Source organism: Electrophorus electricus, chromosome 22, assembly GCF_041902795.1.
Source record: "Electrophorus electricus isolate QZ-2024a chromosome 22, ASM4190279v1, whole genome shotgun sequence".
In the NCBI taxonomy this organism is placed as follows: Eukaryota; Metazoa; Chordata; class Actinopteri; order Gymnotiformes; family Gymnotidae; genus Electrophorus; species Electrophorus electricus.
In genome coordinates, this window is record NC_137518.1 from 13,005,724 (window position 1) to 13,020,528 (window position 14,805).

Sequence of the window (14,805 nt, forward strand, 5' to 3'; positions counted from 1 at the left end):
GCTGGTGGCATTTGGGATTTGCTTGCTGCTGTTCTTCTGCCAGAGGAAGGGAACTGAAAGTGAAATTATTGGAGGTGATGTTTCAATCTGGCAGAGGGGACCAAACACATCTGCAGAAAACTTAATGTGTTTTTGCAGTGGGTGTTTAAATTCGATACTTTTAAATCACAGGCTATTAACAATCAGTTGAGAGGCTAAGTGCTCCAGCCAAGGACAAGAAACATCAGTTAGCAGTATAGGGGCAGCCTACCCTCAGTTTTCAAAATCAGTTCACAGTAAGATTTCACGGCAGATCCACCATCACCACTGGGAGGAATATTAAGATTCAATCGGAAACATTGTAGTTAATGTGTAGGTTAGGAGGTAGGTCATTCATAGCTTATGAATGTACATCATTAAATCTAAAGTCAGTCAAAACTGTCGGTGATATCTTTCAAAGAATCCATCATTAGGTCTAGACTAAGTTAGTCTGCCAGTGGAGACTCAAGGAAAGCAGTGTTTGGCAGAGCACCCACCTCTATCTATAGGGTCCCAGAATATGGGCTGTTATTAGTGGGCTATTTTGGTGCGAGAAGCCCTTCGATTAATGCCTTTCAAAGGCCCCGTGTGCGATGGCTGATGTCGTTGTTCATTGTCTGCAGTGGTGTTGCCATGGTTCCTAAAAATAGCCACAGTGCGCATACCCCCGACATGGCAGGGCACTGAGCTGCTGCCCCACCCTGTGTACTAGTCTGCTACTGACAAATGGCCCTGGCATAAGGGGCTACAAGGAAAAGGGACTAATTCATACCCTTCTTTAAGATTAAAGACCTGCTTGACACGTTTGTTTGACTGCGTTTGAAATGCTGGGATATCCCTGTGCAGAGGGACTTGTCAACCTTATCAGAAGCTGAGTGGTATAGCACTTCTTCGTTTCAGATATCTAGAGCTGAGTTTTGGAGTAATGTAAAGAAAGACAGACCCATGTGTCATCTTTGACTGATGGGAGTATCTCTGAACCCCGGAGTTGGTTTCAAAGCAGCTGACGAGCTCATCTGTGGAGCTCGCGAGGGGGTCATCACTCTGAGACGGGGAGGAAGGCGTCGCCTGCGTGGAGAGAGTGCCGCCAGTGTGGCTGTCCTTTAGCTCATTGATCGCCTCCTTATTGATCATAGCTGCACAATGGTACGGCCCATAAATTCGATTGGTCAGTGCGTTTTGTGGCTTGGTTCCTGCTGAAAACGTTTAATGGTTGCTTTTGATAACAGCAATTGTCCTCAGAACGTTGAGTGACCGTGATAACGTTGATCAGCTCGAGCAATGATTAGTTAATTTCTGCCATATTAACCACTGCTTGGTTGCTAGGAGCAGGAGGAAACACTTCAGCATTCAGCATTCCTCCCTGCTACTAGTGTACATGATCAAATTATACAATGATATGTATTCAGATAATCAATTGGATAATCAATATGAACATTACATACCATCATTGGATATCATCTTAAATATGGACTGGGCTTATATTCCTCTTCAGTTCTGTTTATGACCTGGTTTTGAGGGACATTATAAATCCACCATAAAGGGGCCTTTTATTGGTAGTGTTGAATGTATTACCAACATGAGTCCTGGCCTGCATGCACTTCAACCCTCTTTACTACACATTAACAAATTACATACAGGAAACTAAACACTACAAAAAAACCAAAAAAAAAAATCCCTCCTTTTGCAAGTCCTCTTCCAGTTAGCTCAAGCTGCATTTTAAAAAGTCTTGGGACAGTGCAGTGGGCAGTGTTTCCTCGTGACTGAATCGGACCCTACATTTGTCTCCACCAAAAATCCATGAAGTAGTCACATGCCCATGGAGGACTAACATGACTTTAACCATATGGGGGTTAAATATAAGTTTGTGGTGAGGCACCCACTCACCACTTGATCTGATTTGTTGGTGTTCTTCTGGCGCCTGAGACTGGTTGGTAATGGGCTTAATGGTTTTCTGGCAGATGGGCTGCTACATTGACCTCACTGCCTCTGTGTGGCAAGACGGAGCCTAGGAATCCTACCTTTTCCTACTTCGTGTGTGTGTGTGAGACACAGGCAGGCTGCACTAATAGACAAAAGCCTTGTATATGCTGATGTTCCCTTTTTGCTCACTAAAAGACTTTATGGAACATATGGTAAAGCAGGTAAGTGTGTCTACAGATTAGTACAAATTTTTTTTTCTGAAGCTTGAATACAGCCCCAAATCTAATATTTTCAGCATTGCATTAACCTATTTAAAATGAGGCCACCATTGTTGGGGGAAGGAGGGGGTATTGTCTAGCCCACATGACTGAAATATGCTTGAAATGTGACTGAAATCTCTCTTTCTGTCTCTGTCAGAATATTCGACCGTTACAAAATGCCCTTGGGTGAGGACGGACACTCTTGGAAGAAGAAGACATCCGACATCAAGGAGATCTATGACTTCAAAGATGTTTTGGGCACGTAAGTCTTAGCCCCAGTATAAAGGACACTGACGATGCACAGCTAGTGGATTTGTGCTAACCCTAACCCACAGCATTGCTTCAGCGAACGTGCAGTGCAGTGAGACATAAATACGGCCAGGAATGAGCACTCTTCTTCTACAAAATGATATTATTCTAAATTGTATTATGCTTGTATTAATAGTGTGATCTTGGGAGTGAGAAGTACAGGCAGGATACATTGAGCTGCTGTTAAATTTGCTATTGAAGGTACTTTATTTACTAAGTAATTGCCAAATTCTACACTGGGACATGATGCTATGATAAAGACTCTGTAAAAAATTGCCAAATAGTGGGACATTAACCGAGAATTAGCTGCAGATTTTATCAGGGTATTTAAATGTGCAGTTTAATGCATGTGATCAAACTTCATTTTAGCCCATTTTTGGTGTGGTCAAAATCTGCCCTGCCCTTTGGAATATTAAATTGTTGTGGCATTCATTTGCTGGTATTTGATGTTTTCCAGTTAATCCACAAAAAAGGTAATGGATGCGGAGCAGAGGATAATGCAGTTGTTTTGTTTCCGCTTTCTCATTTGGTGTTCCCCATTTCCTTTTAATTGTTATGGCTGGTTTGCTCAACACAATTAGGCCTTATTGTGTTAAAATGCAGTGGCAAACATTGGGGTTGGCTTACTTCCGTCTCTGTTTACTATTTGCCCAGGCCTTGAACAGGGATTGTATTTAATGTGCGGTTTAATGATGTTTTTCTTTTTCTGAGGGGGGGGGGGGGGTGAGAGAGAGGGGGAGAGAGAGAGGAAGAAGGAACAGAAACCCCATTTCATGAAAGGCAATTCACCAGGATGTACTCCAATACAGGAACCACAAGGCTAAACTTGGGTACTGTGTGCCTGACCTTTCTGTCAGCCAATATAAAAACTACCCTCCCCCCCCATCTCTCAAGGGGTTTATCAACCACTTCCACCATATGTTGCCAGTCTTTGGTGACCTTGTCCCGGTTGGTGTGTGGATGTGTGACCTGACCTCTGGGGTCAGCTAGGGATTTGTAGGCCTAGTTTTCCCAAGCTGAGCTTTCTGGAGTGGAGCAAAGTCTCCAGGGCCCTCGGTGAGTTATCAGACAGTAGTCCGAGGTCCTGCTTTGCTTGGTGGGATGGGGGTGGGGGGTCCTGGGAGAGGGCAGGCAAGGGGAGAGAGCGCTTAAGCCTGTGTTCTGGAAAATAGCAGCTTCCCTGTAGTGACTTCAGCTGTTCAAGCCTGTATTTATGAAGTGTGAACTGTATGATTTTTGCAGCGTTTTATGTCATAAACACTCTAGCCAGGATCATCTGACCTTGTAGGGTTAAGTTTGCAGTTGCATACTTTTTAGACCTGAAATTAATTTTCAGTGTGAAGGCTACTGCTGATATACTGTTAGTTCAGCAGGCTAACCTGTGCTCAGGAAAACAAATGGTCTGTGGTTACTGCATCGGTCCGGGCTGCCGAGTAGGAAGGCGGCATTTAAGCCCCACAGGCCTTCAGTGGGTTTCTCTGGAAGTGTTCTTTCTGCTTGTGGAAAAGCGCGCAGGTCAGGCAGAGTCATGGATGTGAGTTTCAGCTCCGTCTTTTGTCCAGGCTCGGCTGGGGAAAGATCACTCGCTCTCTGCATTGCTTAGCTATGAGTTCACTGTGGGTTGGTTGTCTTGGAAACAGCAGCAGACACTTTCCATATGGACTACAACAGTTGCTATGGAAACAAAGTTTTTATTTTTTTTATTTTCTATTAATAATCTGGCTAGCGAACATATGAGCATTTGTGAAGCTCAGTTTAATCTGGCTGAAATTATTATTTTTTTTAATCAAGGTTTTTTCATCCATGTATGGTGAAGGCAGTTACCTGGGAAAGCCCTTCTTCACATGGACATTCACAAGCGGACAGTTTTCCACATTCATCAAAACCTTTACAGTTGATGCTGATATTCTGCTTTTACTGTTACTTCTCCTTTTTGTCCGAAAACCATTATTTGTATGAGAGACAGGAAATGGTCAATTCAAAGGCAGCAGATTTAATTGAGGGCCTAGAATAAGTTTCCAGGACTCTTGGAACTTCAGTTTTCAAATGCAGTTGTGCAGGAGATTCTGGAATTTACATTTTATTTTATTCCATTAAATCTGTTCTGTCCTCTTCCCTCCTTTCTCAACAACAGATAACTCGATGGAACTTAACAGTTCCAGGCTTTCTGTCACTTTCCAATTCATTTGAATGAGGAGCACAACGCCTCGACACCTTCATTAAATTTCAATTGGAGTTTCATTCGTCCCACATTGATTTTCCTTACAAGGAGAAAAAATTGCTTTTAGGTGATATGACTGACTGAACACAAAGCTTTCCTTCTATAAAGTGGTGTGTGTGTGTGTGTGTGTGTGTGTGGTTTGAGCAGTCTTTAGTAGTGTGATGGGCAACATAAATCTAGCTTTAAGTGACTGAGAAAATGGAAGTGGAACTGGAAAAATCAATGGCCCTTTTTCTTGTGCCGGGCTATGTCACAGGACACAGTATCCCTTCACTTCCCTCCAAATCACATTCACCACACTACGCACTCTGTCCATCCTGTTCATAGGCAGGGCCAGTGGCATTGCATCCTGTTAAAACACTCTTGGATAAACTCTGACTAGATCGTCAAATGTAAATAGACTCAAGGCTGATAAGTGTTGTTTTCCTTAAAGATCCCCTCCTCTGACAGCTATCATGCCATTAATCTGCCAGCTTCGTTTATCAAGAGGCCAATAAGTGTCTTGGGTAAATATCTGGTTAAGTAAACTACTGTGGATGCTCTTGCGTAAATTAGACAGACGTTCTTTGTGGAGGATGCATTTTTTCCCCTCTAGAGAGAGAAAAGAGAAAAATATTACCCAACAAATTCTTTTCTAGTTCTTCAGGGACAGCAGTGTACAAAGATAGTGGTGTGTGAATACTTGTTTCTGTAGTTCAGTTTCTTGACTAATTAAAAGAGGAAAAAAAATCCCCCATACTGTTTTACTGACATCATAATCTCTGTCTGCTGGTTGGTTTATCTTCTAATAGTTTTCCTTGCAGTTTCATACCTCGGCTCTTGGATGGTATGAGGCAGTCTCTTCAGCTTTTGAGTCGTGCCTAGTTATTGGGAGGCAGCCGGGACCCAACATGACTTGCTGGCCAATTTTGACCTCATCTGACTGCATCCGTGTTTTCCTGCGGTTATTCACAAAGCTTGGAAATGGAGTATTACATTTTGACTGTGATTTTTAACATGACCGTAGCAGGGTTCCTTTAGTCCAAAATATACTTTAAAGCTGCAGTTGGGAAGATTGTAATGAGTGTACTTGATGATTCAAGAGACTACACTTCCAGCCCCATAACCAGGACAGGAGGCTGCTGTGCACGTTATATAAAATGTCACTGCTGGTCAACAAGCAAGCATAAGTAAGTCTTTACATTTATCTGCCGCTTTTATCTAAAGCGACTTGCAATTATGACTAAGAACTTGAGCAATTCAGGGTTAAGGGCCTTGCTCAGGGGCTCAACAGTGGTAACTTCACAGTGGTGGGAATTGAACTGGCAACCTTCCTATTACATATCAAGTACCTTAACCACTGTGCTAGCCCCGCCCCATGTCTTTTAGACATGAAAATTAATTTACAATATATATTCAGTAAAAGGTCTAATAGAAACGCTCGTGAATAGTTTTAAATAAGCAACAAACATTTAGCCGGCTAGCTCTTGGAGCACAGGTACATACTTCAGCACCAACACCAAACCAATCCGAAGACATTTTGGCAACTTTCCAATAAAATAATAACCATTAGCCTTAATGTCAGAAGCAAGCTAACGTTAGTCCAACTGTAACGTCACAGTGAAATGAGAAATGCGCTAAGGAGAGTTACTGTAACCATTAACTACCATCTTAGCTTTTGATTTTTGTAAGAAAAAAAAATCACAATTAATACAGCTAGTTGTAATTAGCCAGCTAGCGGCTAAGCTACCCGTCACGTAGCACTGTTGCTAATGTTGCTAACTCTCGGTTTTGACGCTCCGGTGTTTTATCTCGGGCTCGGTCTGATTTTCTTTTTTTGAATGATTTTTGTTCATTTGTCCTAGTTTTGCTTGTCTTTGCCGTGTAAGATGCTGCTGGCACAGGAGGGAACAGCATCTTTCTCACCAACGGTGTTTGGCTGTCCGCTTCTGAAGCTGCTCACTGATCGTTTGATCGCGCGAGAGAAGGCACTCGCAGGCAGCGCGTGACCCTACGTCACACTCTTTCATGCCTCTGATTTTGGACTAGGTGGGACATGAAGAGCCAATTATCTGTCTGATGTACTACTGTCAGGACATAGTGACCGCTTTAGAAAATATGACAGTTGTTTATACAGGTTACCTACTGCTGCTTTAAAAGGCTTCGTTGTGATAAATAGGATCAAAGGTGACTGATTGGACATGCGCAACTTGAGCTGGAATATTCCTGCAAGACCCTATGAAAAGGCTGGCCATTTGTTATTATAGGAATCCTTTTTCTGTATGGTCTGCTCAAAGTAGTGCTGTCCGTCATGCAGAGTTGGGCAGTTGGGTTGGCACACCCATCCATGGCTTTGGTCTATGGAACGCATTTGGTTTGCGAGATCGCCATCCTGCTTTTGGTGCAGAGAATCATGCCAGTATGTGCCAGCTCACAACCTCCTCTGCATAGTCATGCCACCTGTGGCCAGTCCCAGCATGCTTTGCAGGAGGACAGGGCAGAGGTATGAACAACAACCTGGGTATTAGGTTTTGTACTTTGGTATGTTGGTATGTATTATATTAGCAGCAATACAGTGAGAAATTCCACGTTTGATATATATCATTTGTTTTGCACAACAGGAGGTGTGTGCGTGTGGGGGGGGGGGGGGGGGAATGGATAAATAATACATCGATACACACCTCCCAGTGTTTAACAGGCTGCTCCCGTTTCTCACACACACCTACATCCTGCTCACACTTTCCCTTGCATACAACAAATTAAAACTACTGTAAAGCTTCACACCACAAACGCACCGTTTTGGGTACTTGTACGTACAAAAGTGATGGACATTCACTCTAACTGACACCAGGCCCTTCATCTTTCTGATGTCATCCACACTACCACGTTTCCTGTCACACTAGCTGAGATGTCTGTGTTCAGATGGCCGCACGCAAAGCCTCTTCAAAAGCTGTTAAAATACGATCCATAAGCCTGATCTCAAGTAAGCCACTTGGACCTTTTGTCCTCTCCCTCCCCTGCCTCCTGTCAGGTTGGTGTGTGATGTGGCCATGCTGATATGGGGCTGCGACCCCAGTCCCTCGCTGACCACTAGTATGTCACACTGCTAAACATCTGCTTACGACCCTGTCTAGGATGGGAGGCCGAACATGGGGTTTGATTGCAACAGCTATAATATAGAGTCATGGAATGCAAACCAGACAAACGGGTTCAGATACAGAAATGTACAAGAAACTGGTGCAATAGCTTCAGTGTTCAGTGTCTGTCCCTCATATCAGCGAATCAGCAAACGATAGAAGGGGATCCTCTGAGATGCAGTGTCGATTGTGCAACCCACTGCTGTGCAGGGGTGCACGATTCATTATTTACAAAGGCCAGTCTTGCGTGTCCTGCCCCTGTGATGTTTTCATGTGGTTGTTCCTGAGGTGCTCATTAGCACTTTGAGGTTGTTGCATAGAAATTACAGCTGGGACTGAGACTATGGGAGGGATTGAGTCTGGCCTCCCAGGTCCTTATCTTGTACAAACTGACTTTAGTCTGTGGTATCAGGCCTGACATCGCTTCTGTATTTCCGCCTACAGTCCGCTTGGGGATCGGTCCTTTGTAGGTGGAAGATGGCAGTTTGACTAATGAAATGTTTACAGGAATAAGTGAAGCAAAAAGTTGATTTTTATTTTTAAAAAGTATTTATTTATTTATTTATTGTGCATGACTCACTGTAGAGAGGGTTTACTACACCGGGAGTGAACCTGCTCTGGCTCCCCATCAAAAAATTAGCATTCATGTCGTAGTTAACACAGACAGATGTAGAGGGATCTTAAAAAGTGGGTAATGCTCAGCAGTAGGTGATGGAACAGATTGGTAGATTGGGTTTGACTTAGTATGTCTGTTCACATGATTGTTCTGATGTCAGTTTTGGTTTTGTAACAATTCTTGGGAATCGATCTTAACGGTTGTGTAGGTGTGCGAGATTAGTTACATTCCAAACCCACGTGGAAATGAGGACGATGACGATGATGATAAAAGTTCTATGAATTGGGTAATGAATCCAGTTTCCTACTTCTTGGTTCTGGCTTGTGGGGTTGGCTAGATAAAGATCAGATCAAGGTGGTGTCTGATGACACCCTCTCTACTTTTTAATTTCTCTTTAGCAACTGTGCCTGAACCATAAACAGAATCATCTCTATGTATGCACAGATACATGCATGCATGCATGCATGCATGCATGCGTACATACACACAAACACATATATATTAATTATATTTTTTTAATATATATATATATATATATATATATATATATATATATATATATATATACATTATATTATATATATATATAATATATGCATGCATGCATGCATACACACACACACACACACACACACACACACACACACACACACACACACACACACACATACATACATACATACATACATACATACATACATACATACATACATACATACATACATACATACATACATACATACATACATGGATGGATACATACATACATACATACATACATACATACATACATACATACATGGATGGATGGATGGATACAGATTTCATTCACAGTCACAGTGGTGGTGCATTATAGTTTGTTCCTTCATGTCTTTGTGTCTATTTCATGAAGGTATAGAAAAGAGTGAAACCAACAACACTTGACACTTTTTCAACCATTACGTTTCAGCATGCAGGTCTTCATCCAGGATGAAGGGAATAATGGTTAAATTGCTTAAATGGACCAAATAAAACCCCAAAAAGGACAGTAATTTGGTTGTTTTTAATCACAAGACTTCTAGGCCTGCGGTAATAGACTGCTTTCGTAATCAAGTATTCTATCTATTAGTCCATCGATTATTCAAGTAATGGGATAAGGAATCATTTTGCTTCATAAAAGATCAGTAGTAAATGTACAACAGAGAATATAAGACAGGTCTCTAAAAATGAGCAACTAATTTTTTTCTATTTTAACAAAAATCAATATTTGTTGCTTACATTGCATACAGTGTCTGTCATCTAAACCTATTTTTAGTGTATTTGCCATATTTAAATTCTGAGTTTTAAATAAAACATTCTCTGAAGTGCATTCTCTGAATTATTTTTGGTACACTGCCACATTGAAAACAGTAGCTAGATTTCTCAGAACGTGGGGCAGTTTATGCGTCCACATTATACAAAAGCTGATTCCCTTAAGGGATATTTGTTTATTCATTAAATTCATTAATTTATTCGAGTACGATTGTATATAAGTCCGTTTACTGTAATGCCTACTGCATATATCCAAAAATGTCAAATTCGACGTGTCTGCCAAAAAACATGACTATTAATCTCACGTAGTTAGCGGACTGGCTACTCTGCCAACCAATCTTCTGTAAAACTGCAGTGGCATCACTGTTCTATGGATTATAAGAAGCATCAACAATTTTTAGTAGTGGAGAAAATCGACAATTTTAGTAGTTTAATTTTTGAGGAATCGAGAATGTTCTCTGTACTTTCACTTGTTCTGACTGGATGAAGTTACAGAGCTACAGGGAGCTTACATAACTGAAATGAACAACATTTCAGCTGTTTCTTAGCCCACATAAAATCAGATTTGAATATTTTTTTTTTTTTAAACTCAGTGAAGCATTTGAAAGACTGAAAATGAAAACAGGTTGTAAATGTGAAATATGTAAAACTGACATAACTTCTAGTTTCTGTTCAGTATATCGACAGCAAACAACAACTAGAATGGCATTGCTCCATAACTCCAGAGGGTTAAAAATAATGGTGTATAAGTTTTGGTTAATTGATTCCGAAATTGGTTAGTGTTTCCATCTGAATGGAGAGAGAACAAGAGACGGGGGAAGAAAAAGGTGAAATCTTTTGGGCGGCGATGACTGAGAGAGGGGGAGTAATGTGCAAATGTTCGTGGCACGGTCCCTGTGTCTGAACGTGTTGTGACCCGGAATGACTGCAAGTCTGAACAACGACGCTCCGGCACACGGGCCCTGTCTGGAGAATGATGGCAAATGCATGTGATCTGGTGCCAAGTATTTTTGGTTTAGTTGTTTTTTTGTTTTTTGTTTTTTGTGTGTGTGTGTGTGTGTGTTGCAACCCACAGCAGCTCATGACGAGCTGTGCGAGTAACACAGAAGAAACGAAAGAAGGGTGACGAAGGTCTAGGCCAGCACGGAGGGCACATTTTTGAGTTATGTTACGGTACGTTGTGTTCATGTAAGAGAAGTATGAGCAGTGTAAACAGCTTCTAGGTTGTTGTTGTTTTTTTGTTTTTGTTTTAAGTTCAAACGAATACGCCAAGAATGGGCGAGGATCCAACGTGGATGGTGCCAAAGAAAAGGAAGAAAGATAACAAAATTGACTCGTCTTTTATATTAATCCGCATAGACGACTACTAGAGAATCAAAAAGCAAAAATATGACTCATCTTCAAGATTCCAAATGGGCATCAGCCTGCAGACCTGTGTTTAGACCAGTGTCCTACATGTGAATGGAGCAGGTACCCCAGTCTTAACTGTTGGTCTCCCCAGTATACAATACATAAATATATGCATCAGTGGTGCAGGTTGGCCTACTTCAAATACATGTAGAGACAAATACAAGAAAATGCCTAACAAAACATGTAACCAAGACAACGCACATAGCCAATCGACTTTAGACAGGGACCAGAGTCAGCAGTCACATTCCCCCAGAGATTCCTTTCTCCCTCTTTCAGGGTAAATTCGGACCCAATCTATGGCATTGTGTATGTTTTTACTAGCATAGCTCCTCACTCCCCCGCGTCGTCAGGCAGCGAAGACCCGTAAAACAGTCACAGAACCAAAGCTAGAGAAACACTCTGCTGTCTTCATCTGGCTTCACAGTCGTGTGTGTGTGTGTGTGTGTGTGTGTGTGTGTGTGTGTGTGTGTGTGTGTGTGTGTGTGTGTGTGTGTGTGTGTGTGTGTGTGTGTGTGTGTGTGTGTGTGTGTGTGTGTGTGTGTCTCAAATTGTCTCAAACTAATCTGCCTGTAGAGTGTGAATTAACATTTAGTCCAAATCTATGATAGACTCTGCTGATGAAAATTGTAGATCTCGGAGCCATTTGAGAACAGGGATTCTGGGTAGGAGGTGTCTGCATTCTGGGCTCTCAGGTCCAATAAGCCTCTAGTGTGTGCCTGGAGACAGCCCATTCAGACTGGTCCCTGATCTGCAGAGTGGTCCAGCCACCCGGTTGAGAAATGGCCCCGTGTGTCAAAGGAGCCACAGAGAGGAGCAACCAGGATAAGTGTTTTTTGTTCCAGAGGCAAGGGTCTGATCCACTTCACTCCGAGAGGTTGCTGCACGTGTGTTTTTGTTATCCAAACAGACGATTCTGACTGCGAGTTCTGAACACAACTTTAGGGTTAAGCAACTGAGGGTTAACGGCCTTGTTCAGGGGCCCAACAGTGGCTGCTTGACCATGGTGGCGCTTAAAGCAGCAACCTTCTGATTACTAGTCAAGTACCTTAATCACTGAGCTATACGGTGGCATCTTCATGTACATGCATGTGAATACAGTTGACTGCTTTATCCTACACAACAGCCTGGGGAAGCAAAAGGGGGCATGGAGTTGGTCCCTGTAGAGGTGAATTAAATTAAAGTGCAGGGTATATGCATCTTGATGGGACTTTTTCAGGAAACTCCCATGTGTGTGTGTGGCCCAGGTGCAGCGTTAATGTGTGCGCGTGTGCCGACCCTGTGGCTGGTGCTGTCACTGCTGAAGGAAGAAGGAAGTGGAAATGAGTTTGCATATTAATCCTGATAGAAGACAAATGATCAGTTCTGACTAACAAAGCGTCCTGTCTTGGGTAAATGTGGTGACTTATTAACAAATATTGGACAGGTAGAACGCTGAATGGTGGAGATGACAGTAAGGAAGCTCAGCCATCAGCAGAAAGCCGTTTAACAGCATTGGCGCCAAAGAGATTGGCCTTGTGTGCGTTTGTCTTATTTAATCATTAGGTGTTCATGATCTAATTATTAACCAATAACAGAATAGTATATGGTTGCCAGTTTAAACCCCACCACTGCCAGGTTACCACTGTTGGGGCCCCTGAACAAGGCCCTTAGCTCTCAATTCCTCAAGTTATATACAGTTATAATTGTAAGTCGCTTTGGAAAAAGCATCAGATAAATGATGTAAATAATTATAAACCATTCATAAACCCTTTATAAGGGTGATTTTTTTTTTTTGTTGTTGTTGTAAAGTGATACTGCTGGTCCTGCCACAGACCTGCATGCATACAGACGGCTTTTCGCGATGTCCGTTTAGGACTGTCACAGGAGTCTCTAGGGTCAGAAAAGGGAATGGTTGGTTAGAGCTTTTCTAATTCAACTTTGCACATTGGGTAGTGACCAATCAGTGTTTGTCTACAAGTTGCATTTGCATATGAAACTCTCCCCCACTGTGATAAACGTTCTGCATGAGGACAGGGGCATGATGACCTCAGATTGGAAAGGAGCCTCTTTGGGCTTTAGGTGTTTTGTCATTTAACCACCAGTGATTTTCTTGTACGTTATGATCTTCATCCAAAAAGTGTTTCCAGTAGCTCCACTCTGTATGCTAGTAGATGACTTGGTGTTCACTTGTAAAACCACAGCTTGAATCCACTGAAGTTTCCCTGTCACACTTTTACAAGTAGGGTGACAAAGATGAGCTTCTGGAAGGCCACTGAAGCTGCCCAGATTCCCAGAGTTCTCTTTTGCATTATTACATTGGCCGCTCAGAGGTTAATTAAAGTTGTGGTCGGCGCCTGCGTGCCGTGCTGTTTTGGCTTCTATGCTTAAAGTAGCACTATGGAGATGGTTGCCAATTAAAAGTGATGGATGAACTGTTATATCCTTATAGCCCTGCTGCCAAGTAGATGAGCTCCTTGACACGTCACAGAAGTTTCTGTTGATCTTTGAGAGCGATCCGACCAATCCCAGTTGTTTTCGTCAAATGGTCTGGGAACAGCCTGACGAACAGCAGATTCCAAGGCAGATTTGTGATATCCAGGCATTTCCTAGGAGACTGGACACCATGCAATGCTTTCCCTTACATAATGCTGCAGTTACTGCAGACTGTGTATGCCATTGCATCTGCCCATTTGCTGTGTTTAGTCTCTTGTCATCATGCATTGTCAATATCTTGTCAGCATGCGTGAGCGTGTGTGCGCGTGTCCACGGGCGTGTGCCTGCGCCAAACAGCCATCGATGTGCAGCAGCTCATTTTGAGAGGTAATCGGAGTGCATCTTGTTCACTGGAGGTTGCCATTAGCAACTGGGTCTGGACATGAACTCTCCACAGAAATAGACATTAACCTTTTAAATTGAAAGTGTGTGGGTTGTGGGGTGTTTTTTACTTTTTGCCTTGTTCTCCTCTCGTAGGGTTTCACCACCCTGCTTCTGCGCTTGCCCCTCTCAGGCCGCTTAGACGGCGTGGCTAAAGGGAGCTTCTCTAGGGATTCCTCCCAAGCTCTTCCAAATGTGCCAGTCCCTGGCAAGGCTTTCTCCGAAGTTCACATAGCTCACGTCCCTGGCCATGGGATCCCAACACTTCCTCGTTACTGCAGGCTGTGCTTGCCTGACTGGACTGTCAGCTCGACTGTGCCAGTGTAGCTGTCTGTTCCCTGTATGTAGACCAGTCTCACACCAGAGTTTTAGCACTACTGTTAGTGATTGAATTTTTTTTTGTGTGTGTGTGTGTGTTTTGTGTGTGTCTAAATATGCATTCTTGGAGACCTAAATGTATACTGTATTGCTCTACATTCCAGACTTGGTCATCCCTAGAACTTAAACAGAGTATTTTCCTCCCCTCTCCTTTGATGTATAGTTTCCACTCACGATATGAGTTATACCACTTGATTGGCCTGGCTAAAACACACACACACACACACACACACCCCCCCCCCACACACACACATATATATACACTCAAGCTGGCGGATGTTCCTGTGTTTACTCTTTGCAGTAGAGTCTGATGCCAGTTCTCCGCTCTGATCTCTGTCTGCCTGTAAATGTGATCTTTCTCTTGCATGTACTTTCTCTCCTTTATAGTCTGGCATCTCTCTTTCTCTCTCC

The 14,805-nt window shown here is 42.7% G+C and overlaps 1 protein-coding gene across 4 annotated transcripts in view; it reads left to right on the forward strand.

The window, feature by feature from the left end:
- The window catches only part of camk1b (calcium/calmodulin-dependent protein kinase Ib), a 32,682-nt gene that overhangs the window by 3,457 nt on the left and 14,420 nt on the right, over positions 1-14,805 (forward strand). For 3 of the 4 annotated variants that reach the window (XM_035520410.2, XM_081705140.1, XM_081705141.1), the window contains exon 2: positions 2,359-2,463. In XM_035520410.2, coding sequence (XP_035376303.1) covers positions 2,378-2,463 — 86 coding nt within the window. In that variant the 5' untranslated portion in view covers positions 2,359-2,377. Of the gene's footprint in view, positions 1-2,020; positions 2,163-2,358; positions 2,464-14,805 lie in introns of those variants that run through there. The other variant, XM_081705139.1, reaches the window with a different exon arrangement.